Genomic DNA, 25,466 nt, shown 5'->3' with positions numbered 1-25,466 from the left:
TGTAGTGCTTCCTGATATATTTTTTTTAATCTAACCATGCTGTAGTCATATTTTTATTTGTCAGTGACCACCTTATGAAGAGTTTTCATTGAATGGCTTTGAACCAAAAACAAGTTCAGGACATACTAATGGCCAAAGTCTTGGTGTAGGAAGGCATGGTACCCACAAACAGCACCTTGTAGCTACCACTTTTTTGTAAGCTTACTTGCCTGGCCACAAAGACTATGAAATGGTTCGACATTGGCACTGTGATATCACTCATACAGACATGGTTTTGCTTGCAATTCTGGGGTGACAATTAATTAAAAGCTTGAATGACATTCATTTACAAAAAAATGTCCATGTCTTTCGCTGACTGGTTTTCTTGTGTTGCACACTTGAATCTAATGTTGAAAACATTGTGCAGAGAATTCAGTTTCCTTTTCACAGAAAGGGAAATTTATGCAAACATGATGCAACAATAAAGCCATTGAAATGACCTCTTCATTGTCATCAAACTATGGTGCATGGACAGCGATGCAACTTTTTAACTAACTGCCTACATGTAATCTTTTAGCAAAGGAGCAATCCATGGTTTGAAATGGTTCACAAAATCAGTAAGGGTGTATATTGGCATGGCCCTGTAGTTGTCCAATCTGTGTGCATTGAAGACCCGTGAGAAACAATGTAGTAGGTTGAAATTGGATAGTCTTGCTTAACACATCAGACAGGAAACCTGTTTTTAAAGGTACCTGATCTTTTGTAAAATGTTTGAGTAGTTCATTTACAGCCTTTTGTGTGTCCCACTAGAACAAATCTGCTGAAATTCAGTAGTTCACCATGTGGGAAGCTCTACTTCACCTCATAGTTTTGTGTACAGCACAGTTAGGCTGCGGTTTGTTTTTAACACTGATGAGTGCTGTAATTGAGTAAAATGACAGGAACTTACAGAATCTTAACTTCACCAGTCTCTTGAGTGATGGGATGAATGATTAGCATGTGTCTGCTTTTTTGCTGACTTGTCAGAGGAAATAACCGTCAACAGGGGTTTGGTTGCTTTGGTGATAATCTACAGCATCAGGGCAAAAGAGGAATCTGATAGCATTGGCCAATGCATTATAACACCATTAGGGGAGCCTGGGGTTGGTTGTCACTTTTTAAAACTTAAACACTAAAATTACTTTAATTTTTCCTTTACTATTGCAGGAAAACAATTTCTATACAGATTTGATGCTCCGTGTGTCAGGTACATTTGTATAGTCATAGGGTCCTTTGCCGATCCTTCCATCTCTCTCTCCCCACTTGCTTCCTCTCTCGCACTCTCCTATCGCAATAAAGGTAAAACATTTTTTTAAATGTGGTGTTGTCGTCTGCTAAGTGGTCAATGTGTCTCCCAAAGAACACAAAGTGTTCAAGTTTCTCCAAAAGTGTGTCCTTTTCTTTGCCCTTGTTGTGGACTAAGTTTAAAGGGACACTGTGCAGGAAATGGTCAAAAAAGGTATGCAACTATACTGCTATTGAAATTGGGCTGCCTATTGCCAAATTTGATTTTAACATGTTTACTAAGTAAGTTTACTAAGTAATAAACATATTTTCTAGTATGGTCTAAGTACAGTCATTTTTGCAGCTAAAAATGGCTATTTTTGGAAATTCAAAATGGCGGACCATGGAGAAGATCCCCCTTTTCATGTATGAAAAGTGTAATTTTTCCAGTCATAATGAATACTTAGAATTTGATGGTGGTGGTGAGTATTCATGAAAAAGGTAACATTAGTGAAGGGGCAGCATGAATTCTGGAAATAAACAACTAAAAATCTCACACAGTGTCCCTTTAAGTCTGCTTCACGTTGGACACCCATTTAACATTCACACTACACATGGGATGTACTGTAGGCCTATGTGGAAAAGGCCTTTTGACATGAGGTCATTTGTCTGTTTCAAAGTGGATTTCAAAACAGTGTTACTTGTCAGATACATCACATTTTAAGATGAAGTACACTATACAATAAAACTTACTAAGTTGGCAACAAAGAGAGAGGATAAAGAAAAGGACATGGGCTTGGAGAACTGACTTGCACAAGAAAACCACAGTGCCAAACTCAAGACATTAAGGAGACTTCCTGCTCTCCATAATGCTCTGGGTTTGATAATGGGTGGCCAGCAGTCGGAGGAAACACTCACTTCCCCACTTAAGCTGAAACCTACTGTGGAAATAGAAACTGTTTGCGGACAAGCACAGCAATTTGTTCTGTAGGGCTGATGGGTTAGATGAACTGGCTCACTTAACAGGATTTCCGTCACATATATCATTGCCAGAGGAACCACAAGGGAAGAGCCTGACTGTTTATGAGGGGCCTAATTGTGGGGATGATGTGTGCAGAATTTTCGTTTTTAAAAAGGAGATGGTATCTTTTTGATTTTCTGGGTTGAAACATGAAAGTTAACATTAACAATTTTCGTTTAGATTTTGATAGACTGATATTTAATTTACTGGATGTTGGCATATAAATAGCCTATGCTGTAGGATATACGCAGGCCCACCGACATGGGGGGACAAGTGGGTTGTCCCGAGCCCAGGGAAATACCATTACATTGTATGGTAGGGGGCCATTCAGATGACTTTGTCTTGGGCCCCACAGAGCCATCTAATAACAGAGTTACGTCACTCCCATAGACCTGGGGCCCCACGAAAGCTGTCAGCGGTCCTGGATGTACTAGTTACAAGACATTACTAGGCATTAGCCCTAAGTCCTCTGTCCCAAATCATAAACAAAATTATCTCTTCCTGCATTGTTCGTCTCTCCTTTTGTTTTTCAATTATTTTCTATCTTTCTTCCCCGGGACCACTATGTTTGCCTTTCTCAATTTCCTTATTCCTTCAGGGGAAAATGGAAAGAAAGGCCCCTGTTTAAAAACAAGAAATGAAACTGTAGCGTCACCCAGTGGTTGATGTCATTTACGCCTTGTCCTATCTACAATTTCTTTTTTTTGAGCCTCCCCGCCAGCCGTAGTTTAACCCTTCACCCTCAGTATCAGAGCTCCTGGGAAACACGTGGATATTCATGCAGAAACAACAACATGGCAAGCCACGGGCTCACTTACGAGGGTTGTAATTTTTTTAGACAAAGGTTGGTTTTATCAACGCTAAGTGGTAAGCGGGTTAAAATACGAAATATAAGATCCAAAGATGACAATCCAGGGTTACGAGGTAAGTTTAAAGAAACAGCTAGCTCGCTAGCACGGTATGAGAAGTTTGTGACGTCGTTGCAATATCACTCGTGTAGGCTACTTCCAGATGTAATTTGTTCAAAATCAAGCCCTAAGATCTCTGTCATAGCTGTATCTTAGCAAAGTATTTTCACACACGTACGCCATGTCACCTATTGTGTATTGGTCGGGTTTGTTAGAGAACGTATATGACTACATGACAAGGTACCAACGCTGGTTTTTAAACGAGCATACGACGTCAAAGCCTGCTGGTGAGACGTGTGAAAAGTGAAGTTAAAAAAAATGTTGTCGACACGTGCATGATACGATTGCCACTTAAGTTTTCATAACGTTCGCAGCTGTTGCATTGACACACTCTGGCATATGTGATCAAATACATCCAAAGTGTAGCACATTAAACATCAGCAGCTGTGTCGTGTTTACATGTGACATGTAGCCAATTTCAATTTCATTAGCTAATGCATGTTTACTCCACAGATTTTGAGGCAAGTTTTATAAGATTGTTGGACAAGATAACCAACGGAACCCGGATTGAAATAAATCAAACAGGTACATTTTGCTCTGAAGCTCCTGGATATAACACACACACACACACACACACACACACACACACACACACACACACACACACACACACACACACACACAGAGAGAGATAACTTCTCCTTATAGCTTGGTGAGTGGCCCTCCCATTGACTTCCATTCATATTACCCCTAACAGTAAATAATTAAAGCGATCCCTGACCTTAACTTGTCAGTGAGGAAATGTTTTTTACACTTTTACAAGTAACAAAAGCAGTATCCCAGCAAAAGAGGTCAAACTATGTAGGGTCCAGGATTTAGGGCCCCATCCTTGTTGGCTCCAATAGCAGTGGCCACTCAAAGGTAGATTGGTGTAAACACAAACACACAAACACACCAAAACCCTTACAACATTCAACCAGGGACCCAAGACGTGTTGACGTTTCACTGCATAAGCAGGACTTGGGGCCGCCTTCCTTGTCTGTACATAACCAGCAACAAGCTCAGTTGGTCCTTCATGAGAATTTCACCCATAAGTCAACGTTGTCCTCGACGTCCATCCCTCAGGTACTGTGCTGTTCTACCAACCGGGTCTGCTGTATGGAGGCTCTGTTGAGCACGAATGTAACACTCAGCGGTCGGTGGGCTACTACCTGGAGGCCCTCATCATGCTGGCTCCTTTCATGAAGAACTCCCTCAGGGCCGTGTTGAAAGGTGTCACCAACGACCAGAAGGACCCATCCGTGAGTCTCTCCTTCTCTGGTTTAATTAATATAGCTGGGGTCTCATGTAGGGATGGGATATCGGTATCGGGTTCAGATATCAACATAATTCAAAGATCGGATCGGATCGGAATTTTCCCTAAATATCAGAATTTTCCTGATACTCACTTTGAGCCAGGCGTAATGTAAATTTGAAATCATATAACTAGCATATCATTTTTCAGGATGGAATTGTTACTTTTTACTTGCTACTTTTTACCTATTAATTGTTTTCCTGTTCTTCTGACTCCCTTTCCTGACTAAATAGTCTACTTGGGCCTACCTCAAGATGAAACCGATGCATTTATGTAGTTTTGGAATTGGATCGGAGTAGTATCGGTATCGGCAGATATCCAAATTTAGATATCGGGATCGGATTGGAAGTGAAAAAATGTGTATCGGTGCATCCCTAGTCTCATGTACAAAACTTGTTTACCCACAAAAAAAGCTACGTAATTTAGTTTTCACACAAATTTTCAGATGTTCAAATACTTCAGATGAAAAAGTGCATGTGTAGTAAATTTCGTGCGAAATTGGACATACCACATAGTCCGGCGGATTAGACACACAAAAGGGCCTAATCATGCACTTTTGAGTAAAAGCATGAAAATTGGTACACATATCCTTCTCGATAAGCTGATTAATATTAGCGTTGGAGGCGTCGCGAAAAATGAAGAATTTTCAAGATGGCCGCCAAATCCAATATGGCCAACCCAAATTAATGAAACTACCTGACACGTTGATGTAAAAGCATGAAAATTGGTACATATATCCTTCTTGATATGCTGATTAATATTACTATTGCAGGCACCGCGAAAAATTATGAATTTTCAAGATGGCCGCCAAATCCAATATGGCCAACCCATATTAATGAAACTACCTGACACTTTGTAGTAAAGGCCTGAAAATTGGTACACATGTCCTTCTTAATATGTTGATCAATGTTATCTTCGGAGGCGCCACGAAAAATGCTGTATTTTCAAGATGGCCGCCACATCCAATATGGCCAACCCATATTAATGAAGCTACTGTACCTGAAACTTTGTTGTAAGCCCATGAAAATGGATGCCCAGTTACTTCTTTATATTCTGATTAATAAAAGAAATGGAGGCATTGCAAAGAAAGTTTAATTTTCAAAATGGCCGCCAAATCAAATCTAGCCAACCCATATTAATGGAACCATTGATGAATTTAACACCCACTTTGTAGTAAAAGCATGAAAAATGGTACACATTTACCTCTTGATATGCTGATTAATATTTGAAATGGAGGCATAGCAAATAAAACCCGAATTTTCAAGATGGCCGCCAAATCAAATGTAGCCAACCCATATACATTAATCCTCCAGGCATATTGTGGGATATACAGTACCTCTAGCAGTTAGTGACGACTTCATAGGCCCTTTGTTTAATATGCCTCTCATGACCACAAATTCAAAAGGGTCAAGATTTGTCAATTCATGGACATGGTTAAAACATGGTTAAGAAAAGAAACCAATAATTAATTACTATTTCTAGCTGTACTTCAAGGTTTTCAAACAAACTGCAATCCTGTCCCATGCATGTTGTATGGGTATGTCTTGCCTGGTTAACACCAGTTGATCTCACAAATGAGATACTCTGAAGTTTACATATGCAATTTCTGAGGGATGGAATCCATGCTGTCTTTCAGATCAGAAAGTGTGCAAAGCAGCATGGGATTCCCCAGGTTGTAATATATCCCATGGCCAACATCAATCAAACTGCCAACAATGCCTAATTAAAAGATACACACAAACTTTGAATAAATGGTGAATGGTACAGTTGGTGCAGTCAACTCTGGGTATGTAAATTTGAGTAACCTTGAGTGAAAGTTTACCTGTACAGTATTAGGATTCATTTTTTTTGGCTATAATAATGGTGTGCAAGATTTGGCTTATGGTGAACCCCCATTTCTGTATTTGTAGTTCAAGGTATGCAAACTATGCAACATATGCAAGGTGAAGTTGATAAGATTTGATTTAACCCCCATGTTGAGGGGGGACAAGATTTTGTTTTGTTACCTACAGTACTTGAATGAAGGTTGTGCACATTTATTTCAATGATAAATGGCTCAAATCCATTGAAAATGTGACTAAACTATTTATTGACTCATCAAAGACTACAAATATGTTTCTACTACAAGTACAGAGAAATTTATACTGAGATAAATATAGGATATTTTATGCCCATTTATACATCTATGGGTTGGCCATATTTGAAGTGGGGCCATCTTGAAAATTCTTTTGATGTTTTGATGATGACACAATAAAAAGATACATGTATTTTCATGCTTTCGTGGTTTCACTAATGTACTGTAGCACAATATGTAACACTACATATCTATATATAACATTAGTAGGGTAGGGTTTGATGTTTCGAAATTAGGCTATGTTAGGATCACTTCCAGAGTAATCTTTTTTAGGACTATTACTTGTGTGTGTGTGTGTGTGTGTGTGTGTGTGTCTGTGTGCGTTCACGCACTTCTCACGTGAACCCTTCTACATTATTATACATATCAATATATATCAATACATTATTATACGAAGTATATGTGTGCTGATTGCATGCTCCTGCTACAAAGTGCATGGTGGTTTCACTAATATGGGTCAAACATGTTTGATTTGTCTGTAAAATTCTGAATCAATTTTTTTTCATACCTCCATTCCTAATATTAATCTGCACATAAATATGTAACTGCGTAGGCTACCAGTTATGATGCTTTTACCACAAAGTGCCCGGTAGTTAATATGGGTTGGCCATGTTGGATTTGGCGGCCATTTTGAAAATTTTGTGTTTTTCACATCTAATAATCAGCTGAAAAAGAAGGAAATGTGTAACCATTTTCATGCTTTTACTACGTGCATAATGGATTCACTCATCTGCTATACAATTCCTGTTATATGGGTCGGCCATATTTCATTTGGTGGCCATTTTGAACATTTCAATTTTGGTTTTACGCAACAATTCCATTTCTAACATTAATACATCATAGAGTATGTATTTACCAAATTTCAGGCATTTATGATGCAGTGCATGATGGTTTCTCACTAATATGGGTTGGCCATATTGGATTTGGCGGCCATCTTGAAAATACAGCATTTTTCGTGGCGCCTCCAACAATAACATTTATCAGCATATTAAGAAGGACATGTGTACCAATTTTCAGTCCTTTACTACAAAGTGTCAGGTAGTTTCGTTAATATGGGTTGGCCATATTGGATTTGGCTGCCATCTTGAAAATTCATAATTTTTCGCTACGCCTCCAATGCTAATATTAATCAGCATATCAAGAAGGATATATGTACCAATTTTCATGCTTTTACAACAACGTGTCAGGTAGTTTCATTAATTTGGGTTGGCCATATTGGATTTGGCGGCCATCTTGAAAATTCTTCATTTTTCGCGACGCCTCCAACGCTTATATTAATAAGCATAGGAAAAGGTATATGTGTACCAATTTTCATGCTTTTACTCAAAAGTGCATGATCAATTCACCAATCCGCTGGACTGTTTTGCATGGACTGATACATTTAACATTTTAGGTGCAAATGTGTCTTTTTTGAAAATTACTGAAGATTTTTACTTGCGTAAAGATTCAGTAGGAAATCTACGAAGGTCTGTACATGAGGCCACGGTTCTTGCATAGAATCTGGATTCTGCATCTGGAAGAGCAATCAACGTCAACCAGTGAATGAGCTAGACGCTAGGGTATTAATTTGTTCTGAAGCTACAGATAATGGAAAGAAATAGCCAGACAACGCCCTCCTAGTGACACAACACCCTCAGTGTTGCTTCTAGTCAGGCAGATACAAATATTGTTTCTGAGCTCCTGAAAAATCGGGAACTCCTCCCACTTTCTAGAGAAGCAAACAACCAGTAGCAAACTGAGGGATGCGGGTCAAACATGCTGTTTGGTTCTATTTTAAGCCAATCTTTCTGTCAAGGAGCTGGGGTGCTTTCTAGTGATGGCAAAATTAAGTTTTGTTGAAGTTTTGAACCAGTTTAATTCTAACTCAACAGAAATTAAACTCCATTCATTTTCAATGGGGTTTCATTTCTGGTTATTTAGAATTAAACTGGTGAGTTAGCGCCAAAACGTGGCATGGAAATCTACAGGGTATATTGAAGAGTGAAGTGTGGGGTACCAGGTCAACAAACAAGAACAGCTGACAGCAAAGCATCAAGGATATCTGGGCTTCCATAACTCCCATGCACTGTTTTTGCCATTGACTTCAATGTTAAACGCATCATGGCCATTATGAAGACAGAGAATGTCCTAACCAAGTATTGACCATTGCATGTTATGTAGAAAGTACCAAATTTCAACTGATTTAATGTGACCCGAATTTTGATGAAGAAGATTTAGATTTTATAACAATATTCTAATAATGCGAAATCCCCAATTCATGGGTTTTTTGAGCTGGAAGGCCAACGTATATAAAAAGAAAAAAAATAATGATTGGAATAGTTAAAAAACTGGGCCATGAATCTACAATCCACGACAGTTTAACATTATTGATGGAATTATGGAAATAAATCAACTTTTTCATGGTATTCTAATAAAAAGGCCTGGAGCTGTAAATTACTGCACCTTGCCTAAAAAAACCTCTGCTGGGATTGCAGACTCTTCAGCATTGACAATATAGCCATCCAGTTATCAGCACACCATCAACAACTGTCAGCACTAACTAAAGTAAAACTAGAAATTTGGGAGTTTACTTTTTAAGTGTTTTCGTTTTTTACAGCAACATCAACATCTTGCCACCTCATTAGGTACAATTGAATAACGGGTGTAACGGCTATTGTTGCACTTACACCATGAATTTACTTCTGCTTTTACTTTGACCACCTCTGACTGAGGTACCTTGAGGATGCTACTGCCCTGTACTGTACCACCAGTCTGGCAACCCTATTGCATCAGGTTAAACATAAAGGTCATTTTGTTGTGTGCACCGCGTGCTGTGGTGTGGACTTTCAGCTCACTTTCACTTATATAATCAGTCCGGCAGACACTGTACTTGTTGATCTGCAGTAGTGTAACAAAGCAACAGACTTTAGGGTCATCCAGGGTCTTCTCTGGACTTTTGTAAGGCACTCTTTTGTGGACATCTCCTGAAATATATACAGCTCCAGGCCACTTTATTAGAATATCATGAAAAAGTTTATTAATTTCCATAATTCCATCAATAATGTTAAACTATCATGGATTATAGATCCATGGTCCAGTTTTTAACTATTCGAATTATTCAGTTGTTTATTTTTGCATATTTTGGGCTTCCAGCTCAAAAAACCCATGAATTGGGGAATTCGCATCATTAGAATATTGTGATAAAATCACAACTTTCTTCAGCAATATTCAGGTCACATCAAATCAGTTGAAATGTGGTACTATCTACATATCATGCAACGTTCAATACTTGGTTGGTTCTCTCCGTCTTAATAACTGCCATGATGTGTTTAACATGTCAAGTCAATGGCAGAAACAGTACATGGGAGTTATGGAAGCACAGATATCCTTGATGCTTTGCTGTCAGCTGTTCTTGTTTGTTGACCTGGTGACCCACCCTTCACTCTTCAATATACCCTGTAGATTTCCATGCCACGTTTTGGTGTTAACTCACCAGTTTAATTCTATCTTACCAGAAATAAAACCCCATTCATTTTCAATGGGGTTTCATTTCTGGTGATTTTAGAATTAAGTGGCCTGGAGCTGTATTTTAATAAACTGCCCCTGCTTTGCACATCGCTATGTATCCAGCAAGTTCAATTAACCCTATTTCAGTAGTGCACTCAACTCTTCACTCTAGCTTGATTTGTTGCTCTGCTAAGTTTTATTGGAAAAGCATCTGCAAAATGTCCCGAAGTTGTTTACCATCAGGATCTTGAGTCAAGTCTTCTTGATGCCCCCTTGTGGACGAAATGTGTTTGTAGCATGTCATCCTAATGCTCAGTGAAGGACCCCTTAGCAAACACAATGCTTCAGTTACAGAGAGTTTAATAGTACCCAAAGAATTGGTTTTATGGCCTGCCTGCCTCTGTCAGTATGCTTGATCATCGCCAATGGCTGATGTGGTTGGTTTTTTCGTAGGCATACAAGTGTGCTGTCACAGTGCTGAGACAGAATGCACTACAAGAATTTTAAAAAGCTGAACTATGAACAGTGATTCAATCAAAAACATCTTTAAATATGTGGGCTTGTTACTGTTTTTTAGCGATGGAATCACAAACACAGCTGAACTCGTCACAGCAGTGATGTGTGAACACTGTTACTCTCGATTAACAAGCATCTAGAGAGGCGCCACATCTGCAGTGAGACTCTAAAAGTGTCACTGTTCAGTCAGACAGATGGCGTCTTAACTTTATTTTAACTCGCCATCAGCGTTGTGCACGTGTGCCATTTTAAGTGTGTGTGTGTGTGCGTGTGTGTGCGTGCGCGTGTGCGTGCGCGTGTGTGTGTGCGTGTGTGTGTGTGTGCTATGTTAACTTTTATATGAGTCATGAGGAAAGTATTCTATCCTATTGCCCTTAGGTGGACCTCCTCAAAGCCACTGCTGTTCCGCTCATGAAGAAGTTTGGGATTGACGGAGAAGGCCTGGAGATCAAGGTGACAGATGTAGTGAACGTGCAGTTTGAGTTATGATGGCTTTGTATCTGGTTGAGATGTTTCTGTTCTGTTCAAAGAACGGAGCAGCACAATACCGCTACAACTATGAATGAACCATGATGAATAAATGTGGAAGCTGACATTTGATAATGGACGCACCTGCAAACAAATCCTGCCAAGGTGTGCAGACCTTTTTAGCCTTTGAGAGATATGATGCTGTCTTTGGGAGATGTGATCCAGAATTGTTGCTAATTGTTACTTTCATCTGTTTCTTGTGGGACAAGCACCTTTGAGGGAGAAGAGAACATAGTGCTGCAGTACTGTATTTCTCTCTCAGACATTTTCTCTGGGTGTGTGCTTCCTTGCACTTAAAAAGCAAACACTGTGTGGTCCGGTTCTCGATTCTGATTGGCTGATAGCCGTGGTTAATCGAGTGTAAACCTACACCTTCCACCTGAAGATTCTATGCGCGTCTAAATTAGACCCAGCGCATCTACGTCGGTAATGAGAATATGTTGCAGTTGGGGTATCAATCGAGCATTATCAACGGCCTCTCGTGGCTTATTGCTTAATTAACTAAGCTATTGTCTTTCTGCTGGTTGGCAGAAGAAAATTCTAACCAGAATTTTTCTTTGCAAATCCACCGATCAGAAAATGTGCTGCCTCGATACTGTCAACAATAATCTACTTCTTAATCATGGGCATGACAGTCCACTCCTGGTTCAAATCCTATTTAACGTGAAGTGATCTTGGGTATTTTGCAAAGCGCTTAAAGCGATATTGTCCCATTTTTGGAAATAAACCCACTCTCCTTGAGTTAAATAAATTATTTTTACCTCTCTCCCATGAATCCAGCCGCTCCCTGTGTCTGGCGGCTAACTGGCATTCAAGCCAGAGGACTCCACTATCTCTGCATGCATTTCCGGTTGCCTCTCCGAACTATCCACATGGATGAAGGAACATCACTTTCAGCTAAATCTGAACTGGTGATTCCAGCCAAGGATTCATGCTGCCATGATCCAACTCAATATGGGCTTGGCCACTTAAGCCCCAAATAAATTGGCAAGAAATCTTGGTGTCATGACTGAAGGCCCATTTATACCCTACGGTAATTACGGAAACGGACGCTTTCACCCTGTTCCGGGGGTCGTTTCATCCGTCAGTTTGTTCGTTGGTCCAGTGCTTAGCACAGTGTTTCCCAACCTTTTTTTGTCTTGCGTACCCCCTTAGCCTCTTAGGTTTGCCATGGGTACCCCCTAATTCATGTTCTATATTGCTTTCTCTGTCCTGATGTGACTGCTCCATACATTTGTTACAATAATAACATCTTTCCAAGTACCCCCTGCAGTGTGCTCGCGTACCCCTGGTTGGGAAACACAAGCTTAGCAATCCGGTGACTATGGATGAAACGGAGAAATACCAGAGGAATCCGTGGGGGGCAGTATAGTGAAAAAGACACCAAATTCTTGTAAGTTACTTTGGTTAAATTTAATGTAATGTTGTGTGCGTGTGCGTGCGTGTGCGTGTGCCTAGGTGGTGAAGAGGGGTATGGCTCCAGGTGGGGGAGGGGAGGTCCATTTCACCTGCCCGGTGCGCCGCACCATTCGCCCCATTCAGATCAGCGACCCAGGCAAGATCAAGAGGATACGAGGAACAGCGTATCCTTTACAGCAGACAATAGCCTGGGCCCGTCCATACTTGTGATGCTCTGCAAACTTTCGCTTCTCAGTTTCCCTGACCAGGCAGCTACATAAAACATTTAATTTCTTCCCAGGATTCTGAGTGTGAGCCAATTTTATACATTTCCAACGGCTCTATGGGCCATGTTTAAAGGGGTATGCCACTATTTTGGGGCTTGATACAGTTAAAATCGTTGGCCAGGGTTTATAAAGGTGGTAAAGTGTCATATTTTTCATGTAAGCCGTTGTCTTGCTTTAAGACAAGTTAAAAGAGAGAGTATGTCGCTAAGCTAGTGAAAGTCAATGCATCCGTGTACCATGCTTTATCTTTACCTTTATAAACCCTGGCCAACGATTTTAACTGTATTAAGCCCCAAAATAGTGGCATACCCCTTTAAGGCAATGATGCACCAGGTGAGTGAAGGAAAGGGCGTTCTGATTGATTGTAGCTTCACCCAGTAGCATAAGGAGGCATTTCATGTACATGGGTTACTGTGCATGTACACCAAAAGGGACCTATGTGACCAGAGCGACGGAAGTCATTATTCTTCTGTAGAGGGGTTGCGAATAAAGCGACCAAAGCGGCAACCAGAGCAAATTTCGGAGATTAAAAGTCAGCTAATATCATGGTAATGAGCTATCACTCAGTTTGGCCAAAAGTAGTTGGAATGTTTGTATCTTCGAAATTCCTCAGGCTGACAAGCCAGAGCCGTTATGTGATTAGCTAAATCAGACATGACAATGACATGTCCAGAGCAAATCCAGCGAATTCATGGCGAAACGTCTTCAACGACCTCGGCTACTTGGTAGCTTAGGTTGTTTCTGGTGTACGGACAGTTAGACACGCCCTTTGGACGTCCCTCGGATAAGTATGTGGGCATTTTGATTCAGCCAAGCCATATGCTGGAAGAGAGTTGCAGTGCCACATGACGCATAGAATTGACACACCTGTGATGCTTACTGCTCTCACTTCAAACTGCCCGTCCTCCTTAACTCGTAAACCCTCCCAGATACTCTGTGCGAGTCTCTCCACAGATGGCCAACAGGATTGTGGACTCTGCCAGGAGCATCCTAAACAAGTTTATTCCAGATATCTACATTTACACAGACCACATGAAAGGGGCCAGCTCGGGAAAGTATGTGTTCCTGCTTTGCCCTGCATGTTATTTATAACACTCACCACCAGATGGAGACAGACTTAAAATAGGCTTTTTTAAAATGTGGAAATGTGTAATGTTCCTTTGAGGACTGCCTGACTTTGGCTTAGTTTTTTCTGTGCTGTAGATTTTTTTAAATTGTAATTGTCACCTGAGAAGTCTTGAACTGTCTTTGTTAAAGCAATTGAATATGTTTTACATGCACGGCAATTAAAATAACAGATATTTCAACTCCCCACACATTCACCACATTTTCTTTCGCCTTTCTTCCTCAGATCTCCAGGCTTTGGGCTGACCCTGGTGGCGGAGACCCTGAACGGCACGTTCTTGGCGGCGGAGATGGTGTCCCCGCCGCTGGGCGAGCAGCCCATGCTGCCAGAGGACCTGGGGAAGACCTGTGCCAAGCTGCTGCTGGAGGAGATCTATAGGGTGGGTACCACACACGCCACCAGCCCACACTTACACCTACTATAGCAGGGGTGTCAAACATAAAGCCCGGGGGCCGGATGTGGCTCTTCAGATGGTTTAATACGGCCCCAGACTTGTAGAGAGAAAAAACAAGAATGTCAAAAAAGTAAATCTCCAACCCATTACAAAGTTCCTGTAGGTGTCTGAGTTTTTTTTTTTGCTCGCCATTTACAGTCAGTGCTCCTAATATACCCACTGACATGCACATGAAGCTGATTGACGAGCATTGTGATTTGCATATGAAGCACAAATATTGCAAGTTTTGCAAGTACGTTACTGGTCCAGCCCACTTGAGATTAAATTGATAGTAGCCCCTAGACCGAAGATTGTGGCCCCTAGACCGAAATTAGTTTGACAATCCTGTACTATATTGTATGTGCTTTAGGAAGAGACAACTTTAATCACTCATTAATTGCCCAAACATAGTATTAGGTTTTTTGTTGCCATGCGTAGAGTGCCAGACGCACAATGTTTTTTTTTTGTTTTTTTTCAAATATGAAACTTGACACCTCGACACACCTTATAGGTCAGGGGTGTCAAACTCATTTTGGTCCGGGGGCCGCATACAACCCATGTGGACCTCAAGCGGGCCGCATTAGTAACATCATCGCAAAAAAAAAAAAAGTAAAGCAGAAGATTAGTGTTCAGTACTATCACGTTTTAAGTGTGTTGAATATGTAGAAAGCAATGCAATACTGATAATCCTATGCAAAATTTTCTTGACTTCATTCATTCATTGCCAACCGTCAATTAATTAAATATGGGACAGTTCGTTTTGGCAGGGGGTCTGGGGGTTTTCCCCCAGAAAATTTTGTATTTCTTATATGTAATTTCCTGCATTTTCACGCATTCTAACATCCCGTTTCCAGTTTGAGCTTAATAGGAACCAATACAAATCCAATTATATTTATTATTTAATTACAACCAATACCAATACAATACGAATAAGAAGTATTAACATTTTATCTCTATATATGAGGTCTATAATATATGAGCTTTATCAAATGCCTGTTACAGTACAAATTCACAATTTATAATAGAAGTGTGATGTGCACTTTACTACATATACAGTGCCCTCCATAATTATTGGCACCCCTGGTTGAGATGTGTTAAAAGCCTTAAAATAAATTCAGTGTTTATTGCAGAAGAATACTGTCACACTGAAAATTTTAGGAAAATGTAGCCTTCAACTCAAATGAATTGTAGGAAAATAAAAAAAATCCCTGACTAAAAAATAATTATTTTTCATTAAATCACCTGTTCCACAATTATTGGCACCCTTAACAATTCCCAGGAAATAAATATAATTGAAGCATTTCTGTCATTTCTACAGTAGTTTACAAAGTTTACCAGAGTATGTAGGAACATTTAATTAGTAATTCATCACTTCCTGTTTCCCTGGGGTATAAATATGACGTGACACCGAGGCCATTTCTCTTATCCACTCTTAAACATGGGAAAGACAAAGGAACACAGCATACAAGTGAGGCAGATGTGCGTCGACCTTCACATGTCAGGCAGAGGCTACAAGAAGATTGCCACTCAACTGCAGCTGCCCATATCCACTGTGAGAGGAATAATTAAGAAGTTCAAAACAACTGGAACAGTGGTAAACAAGCCTGGACGAGGACCCAAGTTTATTTTGCCACCACGCACAGTGAGGAGGATGGTAAGAGAAATCAAAATATCTCCAAAGCTCACTGTTACAGAATTACAACAAATGGTAGCATCCTGGGGTCACAAAGTCTCCAAATCAACCATCAGGCGCTGTCTACACGCCAACAAGCTGTTTGGGAGGCATGCACGGAGAAAACCTTTCCTCACCCACAATCATGAACGCAAACGTCTGGAGTTCGCCCAGCGGTATTGGGGCTTCAACTGGGACCGTGTGCTTTGGTCAGATGAGACCAAGATTGAGCTTTTTGGCAACAAACACTCTAAGTGGGTCTGGCGTGCCACGAAAGATGCGCATGCTGAAAAGCACCTCATACCCACTGTGAAGTATGGGGGTGGGTCAGTGATGCTGTGGGGCTGTTTCGCTTCCAAAGGCCCTGGGAAGCTTGTTAGGGTGCATGGCATCATGAATGCTTTGAAATACCAGGACATTTTAAATCAAAATCTGTTGCCCTCTGCCAAAAAGCTGAAGATGGGTCGTCACTGGGTCTTTCAGCAAGACAATGACCCTAAACATATGGCCAAATCTACACAGAAATGGTTAACCAGACACAAAATCAAGCTCCTCCCATGGCCATCTCAGTCCCCAGACCTCAACCCCATTGAGAACCTGTGGGGTGAGCTGAAGAGGAGAGTACAGAGGAGAGGACCCAGGTCTCTGGATGATTTAGAGAGATTCTGCAAAGAGGAATGGCTGAAGATCCCTCTTTCTGTCTTTTCCCATCTTGTGAAACATTATAGGAGAAGATTAGGTGCTGTTTTGTTGGCAAAAGGGGGTTGTATAAAATATTAACAACAGGGGTGCTAATAATTGTGACACACATTATTTGATGTCAAATAATTATTTCTTTATGTGGGATTTTTTCCCCACTGAATAAATGCACTTGTATTGAAGGTTGGATTTTTCTCTTTTTTTCCATTAAGGTCCCATATTATTTAGAGAAAAATAATAATAATTGGAAGCTAAAAAACACATCTCAACCAGGGGTGCCAATAATAATGGAGGGCACTGTATACAGTGTAACAGAGGGACCATTGGGTTAATGTCATGCAGGTTTCGATTTTGCCCCGAGGGCCGTAATTGCGCATTTCGGTTATTTCATTTAAAAAAAAAAAAAAAAGTAAAAAAAAAAAAAAAAAATTTTTTATTTTTTTTATTTTTTTTACATCCGGGCCGGATGGAACCCTCTGGCGGGCCGGATGAGGCCCGCGGGCCGTATGTTTGACACCCCTGTTATAGGTGGTATTGGAAACTCAATGATAAGTAGCATTGACATAGACATAATGGTATGTGTTCTAATGGCGGCCATTTGGTATCAAATCAGCATGAAGGTCATGACATGACCTCACTTATTACTATTCAATACCATTATTACCACACTTTTTTTGTCTCACAGGAACAATTAACTATTAATTGCTGCAACATCTCTCTGATTCTTTTTGTACTGGAGGCTAGTGACCTGTAAGAGTGGGTGGGCACCACAGGTCCTTGAGCCCACTTATCTTATGTGCTTCAGGAAGAGACATCTTTTTTGTTAAAACACAATTGGAGGTTCACAGAAAAAGTATCTCCTAGTGATGAAACTCTCTTTTCTGATTGGCTGATGAGGTGGGTGTTCTGGGATCTCCATAGGTTTTGTACAAATAAAACAGTAATTGTCTTTTTATTTCAATGTGTTCAGGAATGGTTAAACAGAACAGCTTGCTGTAAGTCAAGACAAAGGATTTAATGACTTGCTCTTTTTCGTAGCCAAGATAATTATCACGCCACCCAGTATTGCACAATCATGTTTTGTGCATGTTTTATCTGATGAATGAATGTGTGGATTTAAATATTTCCAGGTAGGAACGGAACATAAGTAACATAACCGTTAAGTAACCGCAAGCAACTTACCATGATGCACATTATTTCCATGGAACAGGTTACCTGTAGGGTCGTTATGCTTTACTTTGCGGCCTTTGGCACAGTCATTTTTGCAAACAGTTCTGTCAGCTGCTGTGCGGCTTTGAGCATACTTTAAGGTGCACTGTGTATTATTTTTAGTATTTCATTTCTAGCATTCATGCTGCCCATTCACAAGTGTTACCTTTTTAACAAATACTTGGCACTACCATCAAATTCTAAGTATTCGTTATGACTGGGGAAAACTGCAGTTTATCATACACGAAAAGGGAATCTTGTCCATGGTCCGCCATTTTGAATTTCCAGAAATACATTTTTAGCTGCTAAACTTACTGTACTTTGTTTATGCTAGTAAATATTGGTTTATTATTTAGTAAATATTCGTGAACTTATCAAATTTGGCAATAGCAGCACAGTTTCAATGAGCAGCATAGTTGCACTACCCATTCTGGTCACATTCTACACAGTGCATTGTCTAAATAGTAATGTTAATCGCACAAAGTAGTTGTAGTAGATTTAGTAGTGCATTATGAGCCGAAAACGTATACCTAAAACGAATAAAATAACTCATTAGGAGAAGAGCTCAATTAAATGTTTATTGTTTAAGATTCTCTTGCACTAAGGTGTAATGACACAGCAAATGTGCAGAGCTAGCAGAGAGAGAGAGCGAGAGAGAGGAGGAGGCCAGAATTGTATGTTGGTGAGCCACCCAACAGGTGAGGTGTTAAACGCAATGAGCTGCACTGGCTTTACATTTTAATTCGTTTCTGGTCTGGAGGTTTTTTTTGCTTAGCGCAGAGGGTTATTTTGTATCGTCAGCAGGTAGCAGTTGGCTATTTTGCATCTGGTCTTGCTCATTTGCATAAAGCCTCCCAGGAATCCATGCACCAGACGCGGCCTCACCAGCTCCCAGTTCTGGCTTTGCGTCTGCCACACTTGAACTTGGGTGACATTTGTTGTGCTTTCAAAGTTCATGAGGTGACTTCTGAAGTGTTTTTAACAGAGAATCTGAGCTGTTAGCATGGTGCTGCCATAAAAGAGTCTGGTTATATCAATTAAGGTTGTGAGAGTCCGTTTATGAAATTCACTCATTTTCTTCTGGTGTGTCGTGTTCCCAAAATAAGCACAGTGGAGATAGATTGACTCAGACATAGAAAAGTGTGTGTGTGTGTGTGTGTGTGTGTGTGTGTGTGTGTGTGTGTGTGTGTGTGTGTGTGTGTGTGTGTGTGTGTGTGTGTGTGTGTGCGTGCGTGTGTGTTTTGTGTGTAGAGGTCTGTACCCATCATTAGGTGGGGAATGTATGCGAACAGGGCCTTCACTGTGACTTGCTGTGATTGAGTCACAACCCTGTGAGACAAACGAACACCGTGCTCATCATGAGCCCACGACCTCGAGTAGAGGTCATCTGCTTTGAGCATATCTCATACGCACACACACACACACACACACACACACACACACACACACACACACACACACACACACACACACACACAGGAATTAGACATGGTCATGAGCTGGCATGCAAACATTACATCCATGGTTGGTGCATACACACACACTCACAGCTGGCTGACATTTGGAATGGTGTTTTATGAAGTTATGATGTTCCTGTAGCCCATTTACTTTGATCTCTTGAATTATAAAACACTTTTGTGGCCAGGGCTCTAAATTAACTCTTTTCATCACTAGCCAAAATGGTTAGTAGATGTTATTCTTACTAGCCAAACCCATAATCACTAATGGGTCAAAGTGCTTAGTAAGTTGGTCTTTTCTACCAGCCAAACTGAAATTTCACCACCACTTGAAATCAATGACAATGGTGTTTTATTTACTATTTGTGAATATAGAACTTTAGGAAGGAGGGACTTCAAACACAGACACATTCATTCAGACATGACACAAGCTTGAAATTTTGTTTTCCAATAGAAAACTGACAAAAATGCACACACATTGCATGTGAAAACATATCGTAACACATCTGTGCACTGATTAGGAAGCTGTTTATGAACTGGGCCCTGCAGTAAAGTGAGTGAGCACCGTTGATTGCTTTGGCCTGCCTGCCCTGTCTGTCAGGAGCATGTGAGCTGCATTAGTCCGGAGAATCTGATGATTCCCTTTCTGAATGCACAATATTGTGGAAGCAGCGCGGCCTGGACTTGCGACCGACCATAGGACTCGCCTCATTGGCCAGGGACAGAAGCAGGTTAAAAGGCAAGAGAGGAGGGGTGAGGGTGAGGGAGAGCAAGCGAGTGGAAGGGGCGAGGAGTGTGCTTTTGGAAGTTAATGTTTGAAGAGGACACCAGAGGAGACAGGCGTGCGACCACCACTGTTGGTGTGTGTTTTTGTGTATAGCTGTGTGTGTATGCGTGTTTGTTCACTGGTTAATCAGTAGGTCTGTGTGTAGCCGAGATGTGTAGTAAACAGGAGCTCCTGCTAGACGCTACTTTGGGAGAAGCAGGGGGATAACCAGCTGCATCAGATGTGAGTTGTCTGCAAAATGAATGCTTGTGTTCCACTTCATGTATGTACACATGAAGATGTCTTAATGCGTTGTATGGCTTAAGATGATACATTTGCAAAAATATTGCATTAGTCTTTGACATGTTTACATCAAATGTTTGGTAATTCTGCATCATTTTTGAGTCTCTTGATATTTCCTTGTAAATGAAGTGGGGTGTTCTGTTGATCTTCAACAAAACTCACATCGTCTGGAGTTTCTACATATATGATGTTGCGTCTGTCTGTGCCATATTTGTTTGTGTATGCAATGTTTCAATGAAAAATACATGAAGACCTGTAGATCGAGAGTTTATACTAGTCTACGTTGTAGGATTGTGGGACCCAAATGTTTATCATGATGACTTGTCTGAGAGATCAAAGAGCCTGTGCTTGTGTTTCTTGTCAAACATTGATCTTTTGCACCGGCACGGTTTTATAAAGATAGAAGTTGTCCTGTCTTGGCCAGATGGCTTGTCTCACAACAAAACTCTTGAACGGGTTTATCACACCTCCGGCCGGCTTAAAACTTCTTAGTGTGGCTGCCCTCCTGCAGGACTTGTTGCTGCTCTGGCTTAATTGCTTTGATTTTCTGTTGAACCAATTTGGCGATCCCATGGCTGGCTGGTGTCGTGAGACGCAGACTTGAGCGAGGGCCACAGTGCTTTTCAATATGGAAGAAGCTAGCTGCCCTCGCTTAATTGAGTTTCAGCCATTTCAGTTACACCGCGAGATGCCATGATGATATGATGAGACTCACGTGAACCCCTCCCCCCCTCTCTTCCCCCTCCTCCTCCTTGACGACGAAGGGAACTGTTTGTCTCCACCCCACCCCGACCTCCTCCACCCTGAGCCGCAGACGTCACTACCCGACGTGTAAATGCAGAGTCACAGGATCCAGTGTTAGGCTTATATAACCAGCAGCAGAACAGGGCAGCTGAAACACGAGTGCTGGCTGGGGTGCTCATGTTACCAGCACCTCACCTCAAGCTGTGGATTTTTGGGGACTTTTGGGGCTGCCCGTGGCGTGGCGTGAAATGCTGTGCTGTGGCGTGACATACTGTGCTGTGGCAGTTGAGTGGTACACCTGTGCGATTCAGCTGTGATCTCCCCCCCCCACCCCACCCACAAGTGGAGTAGGCGAGGTGAGGTGAGGAGGCGGGCTTGACTCTGGTGACTTGTGTACTGAGGAGCACTGGGGCGTCAGTGGAGATGAGTGGCTGCGCTGAGCTGTGGTGAGTGTCGCAGTTTATGATTCACAGGCCCTGCTGCTGCTGCTGCCGCTGTGCATTTCTGATGTTTTCACTGGAAGCTGTTTAATGTTCATTTCGCAAGAATGTTTGTTTACTACCTGAAGCATGGCGTTAGAAGTGTCCTAACAAGTTCTGCTCTGTCCATTGGGTTCAGTGATGCTGTGTTTGTTTTGCGTGTGTTTTTTCCTAGCTTTGTTGACACAGTGGGGTTTTCTGCTATCAAAGTTGGGGCCTTTTGTCACTGATCAATTTTGTTATTCCAGTCCAATTTTTCCTCACCGCTGTGTCAAAAATGGAGGTAATGTAGGTGTAGCAGCTCTCCTGCTTTGCTTAGGAAGGCCAGCAGCTTAGGTCTCGGTAAAAGAAAGCATCTTCAGTTCTTTGATATGATTACGTGATTTACGTGATTGAATCATATTCATGAAGAGCCAGATGTTAGTCCTAACCACTGAGCGGGTCACATGTTTAAAGTTCCTATCAAGACTACCCTCTCTGTCCTTGCAACATGGATACATCGGCATGCCACCAGAAGCAGGCATGTAGAAATGGAGATGTCTTCCGTTTCATGAAATTTTCATGTTTGGGAAATGCTTAACGGTGTACGGACTGGGTGATTTGTGTAAGTATTTTGAGATGGAAATGAGAAGGTTTAGATGTGTTTGACGCTTCTCCTTTGCTGTCTAGAATGACCGGGAGAAGGATGTGCCCTTTTGACCCCTACCTGAGGGAGGACAAGCCTGTTCTTGACCACTTTGCTTGTCAAGTTAGAATAATAAATTGACAGTAACAGCTCAGCTTGTTTGTTTTTCATAATGTCGTGTTTTCCATAGGACTTCCTTGGATGTAGGCCATCATTTGTGTGGGGAAAATGTACGACATTCATTTGGATAGTTTTTTTTTTGCTTTTGCCTTACATATTTCATTAGTTTGGTCGCTATAACGTTTTCTTTTCACCCTGTTGTGATGTTTCAGGGCGGCTGTGTGGATTCAACCAACCAGAGCTTGGCACTGCTGTACATGACACTGGGCCAACAGGATGTGTCCAAAATATTGCTGGGCCCTCTCTCCCCATACACGTGAGTATTATTAACCCACACACTGCCCACTCCCCCTGACCCCCTTCCATCCCCACTCAACAGCTAAAGTCCGTCATTGACGAAGAAACAATGGGCAGCTCTGCTAAACAGACCCTTACATGGTTAAAATAAATGGCTGAAAGAAAGGCTGCTGGTCTGGGACTCCTGAACTGTCCATTTTCAGTTATCATGGTACCGGTGCTGTGTTCCTACCAAGTACAGTACTATGATAACTGAAGATTGGCGGTGCCATCGCAATGCTTGTCCATCTCTCCTCTTCTATATTGGTTATGTCCCATCGCTCGGAAGGAGTCTGTGTCAACAGCCTTGTTACCGTGGACACTGTCAATGTTTCTGTGTTTTTTTTCAGTGCTGATGTGTTGACGCATGCTTGCATGGTTGTGTGTCAGTCATACTTGCTCTGTGTCTTGTGATGGGAACGCTGAGGGTTACTCTTGGGCACAATGCCCGCCAGCTTTCTGACCAGCTTCGGTCATCCGTGACGTCAAGTGGGCAGCCCAAAGGTTTGCTGTGTTTCCTCGTATTACGATTCCACCGTAGTGGATGTTTGTCATGTTCCCATTCACATCGAGCCCACTCACAGTCTGATGCAATATTTCTGTTCGGCAGGGCACTAAAGAAAAAAAAACGCTCTGTAAATATTTTCAGAGAAAATGTCCCATTCAAACACTGGGGGATGTTTGTGTTGTGTGTCCGTGAGTGTTTCTGAAGAATCATCTTTCCATGAACTATTTAATAGTTTAATAGCATTAATACTATGTTCTTGCAAGTGAATCCATTGTGAAAACGTTGTGTGGTTCTACTGAAACTCAAGCTGAATTCTTTCAACAGTCACAACACCTGTGAATGTAAATCGAAAATAGTAATTAATGCCCTATAGCAAATCCTATAATTAATGTTAAATTAAAAGTGTTAGTGCTCAGAGCTGTTTTGATTTTGTCTTTCCCCTGCTGACTGTTGAATGGCCAACCATGTGTCATAGAATCACCTCAATAAAAAAGTCGGAGTTTTGCGCACATCAATCTGTTTGAATGTGTCTATTGTAGTTCCAGGTGCAGATAACATGTTCATGTTCCAACATGCTTCATTGGTCTTTTGTAATCTCTCTCTCTCTCTCTCTCTCTCTCTCTCTCTCTCTCTCTCTCTCTCTCTCTCTCTCTCTCAGGATTGAGTTTCTGAGGCACATCAGGGATTTCCACCAGATCATGTTTAAGATTGAGACCCAGGCTCCAGGCGAGGAGGAGAGCAAAGGAGGGGAGAAGGTGCTGATGACGTGCGTTGGAGCCGGCTACACTAACATCAGCAAGACCATCAAATAAAACTGCAACGTTTTTCATTGATACGGCTGAAAAACAACCAGGACACAAATCACAGAATGTGATATGTTGGGGTTTTTTTTTTACTTGGAACGTTTATATTGAGTATTTTCTTTGTATACAGACTGTTTTTGACTACTTGTGATCATGCAAAACAATATACAGCTTTTCATACATATTTCTGTGTTTCTGTGAGTTTCTGTGCCCCTCCTTGTTGGTTTACTAGTACATGGCTGTCAGACATATTCCTCTTGTGCGCTTACTTTCTTTCTGAAAACTAGCGTGAACACGTTTCTTGCATAAGTTAATGAAAATTGTTATAATCGTGAACGTTGGTAAGGGCTCAAGCGTATTGAACTCCTCCGTGCACTCAAGCATTCATGCTTGATTTTACAGCTCCAAAGAAGTAACAAATCAACCTAAAAGTGTTTTACACACACAAGCACACACAGTAAAAAGGTCAAATTACTGTGATTGACTATCCCGGAACTCTGCTTTTGTGTTTTGGTTTTTAGAGTCTGAAGAATATGTGAAGGAAGGTCACTGTTTATATGTAGGCCTACTAACCACAATGAATCATATCATAAATTAGTCAAAACACTTGGACTGATTCTCTACGTCTTGAAATGAGCAACATTTAAGGACTGATCTGTCATTTGTTCAACTTTGGTTTCACTTTCTTTTTCCAAGCTATATCGTTAACCATAGCAAACACATGGTCTCCACAAACAGCTGTTAACATCTCATATGTTGAAAATTAGTGATGATTCATAGGCCTACTTCAGAAGTGAGTTTGCAGTCACCTTGTAGCTGAGAACATTTTTGCCCCGTTGGCGCCCCCTAACTTCCAGGTTGACTCATCGCAAATGTAGTGCCGTTCACGTAGGAAGATCATCAGAGAGAGTTTAAAAAATCTCTGAGATCATCATCCTTGTCAATTTGTGTTTTAAAGAACATGTAAATGTAGGCCCTGTGGTTAAAGCACAGTTCTGTATCTGTTTTAATTGCACATTATACAGCACAACAGCACTGAAAGTGTCATCCTTCTAAGAACACAGTGTTGAACTTGTCAGACTGCCAATTTTAGGTGAAATGGAAAAAAAACAACATTATTTTTGAAGAAATTGATTAGTAGCCTGGACTTAATGAAATGAAACACTATAGGGTTTTCTTTATTCAGCAACAACAGAACAAGTATAGGTCATTCTAGACGCCGAGGCTGCAGTTAAGCCTATAAATGGAGGATGCAACGCATGCCTACCCCTGAGAGCTCATTATAAGAAACATGTAGAGATGCTGTCCAGAT

At 41.2% G+C, this 25,466-nt stretch overlaps 1 protein-coding gene across 1 annotated transcript; it reads left to right on the top strand.

Annotated features, from left to right (window-relative positions):
* Positions 1-2,988: 2,988 nt before the first annotated feature.
* On the top strand, positions 2,989-24,338 carry rcl1 (RNA terminal phosphate cyclase-like 1). Its single transcript, XM_063211015.1, has 9 exons — positions 2,989-3,187; positions 3,685-3,756; positions 4,297-4,472; positions 11,040-11,114; positions 12,648-12,772; positions 13,804-13,929; positions 14,226-14,379; positions 22,720-22,823; positions 24,010-24,338. The coding sequence occupies exons 1-9, from the start codon at positions 3,058-3,060 to the stop codon at positions 24,161-24,163; spliced, it is 1,116 nt and encodes a 371-aa protein (XP_063067085.1). The 5' UTR covers positions 2,989-3,057; the 3' UTR covers positions 24,164-24,338.
* The last annotated feature ends 1,128 nt before the right edge of the window (positions 24,339-25,466 follow it).

Source organism: Engraulis encrasicolus, chromosome 11 (assembly GCF_034702125.1).
Source record: "Engraulis encrasicolus isolate BLACKSEA-1 chromosome 11, IST_EnEncr_1.0, whole genome shotgun sequence".
Taxonomy (NCBI): domain Eukaryota; kingdom Metazoa; phylum Chordata; class Actinopteri; order Clupeiformes; family Engraulidae; genus Engraulis; species Engraulis encrasicolus.
The sequence above is the reverse complement of the archived record's forward strand: the minus strand, read 5'-3'. Positions and strand labels throughout refer to the sequence as shown.

Excerpts from the sequence above, each read along its gene's own strand:
- rcl1 (XM_063211015.1), top strand. The coding sequence starts at position 3,058 with ATGGCAAGCCACGGGCTCACTTACGAGGGTTGTAATTTTTTTAGACAA. Across the intron at positions 3,757-4,296 it reads GATTGAAATAAATCAAACAG|GTACTGTGCTGTTCTACCAA; the intron begins GTACATTTTGCT and ends TCCATCCCTCAG. Across the intron at positions 12,773-13,803 it reads AAGAGGATACGAGGAACAGC|ATACTCTGTGCGAGTCTCTC; the intron begins GTATCCTTTACA and ends AAACCCTCCCAG.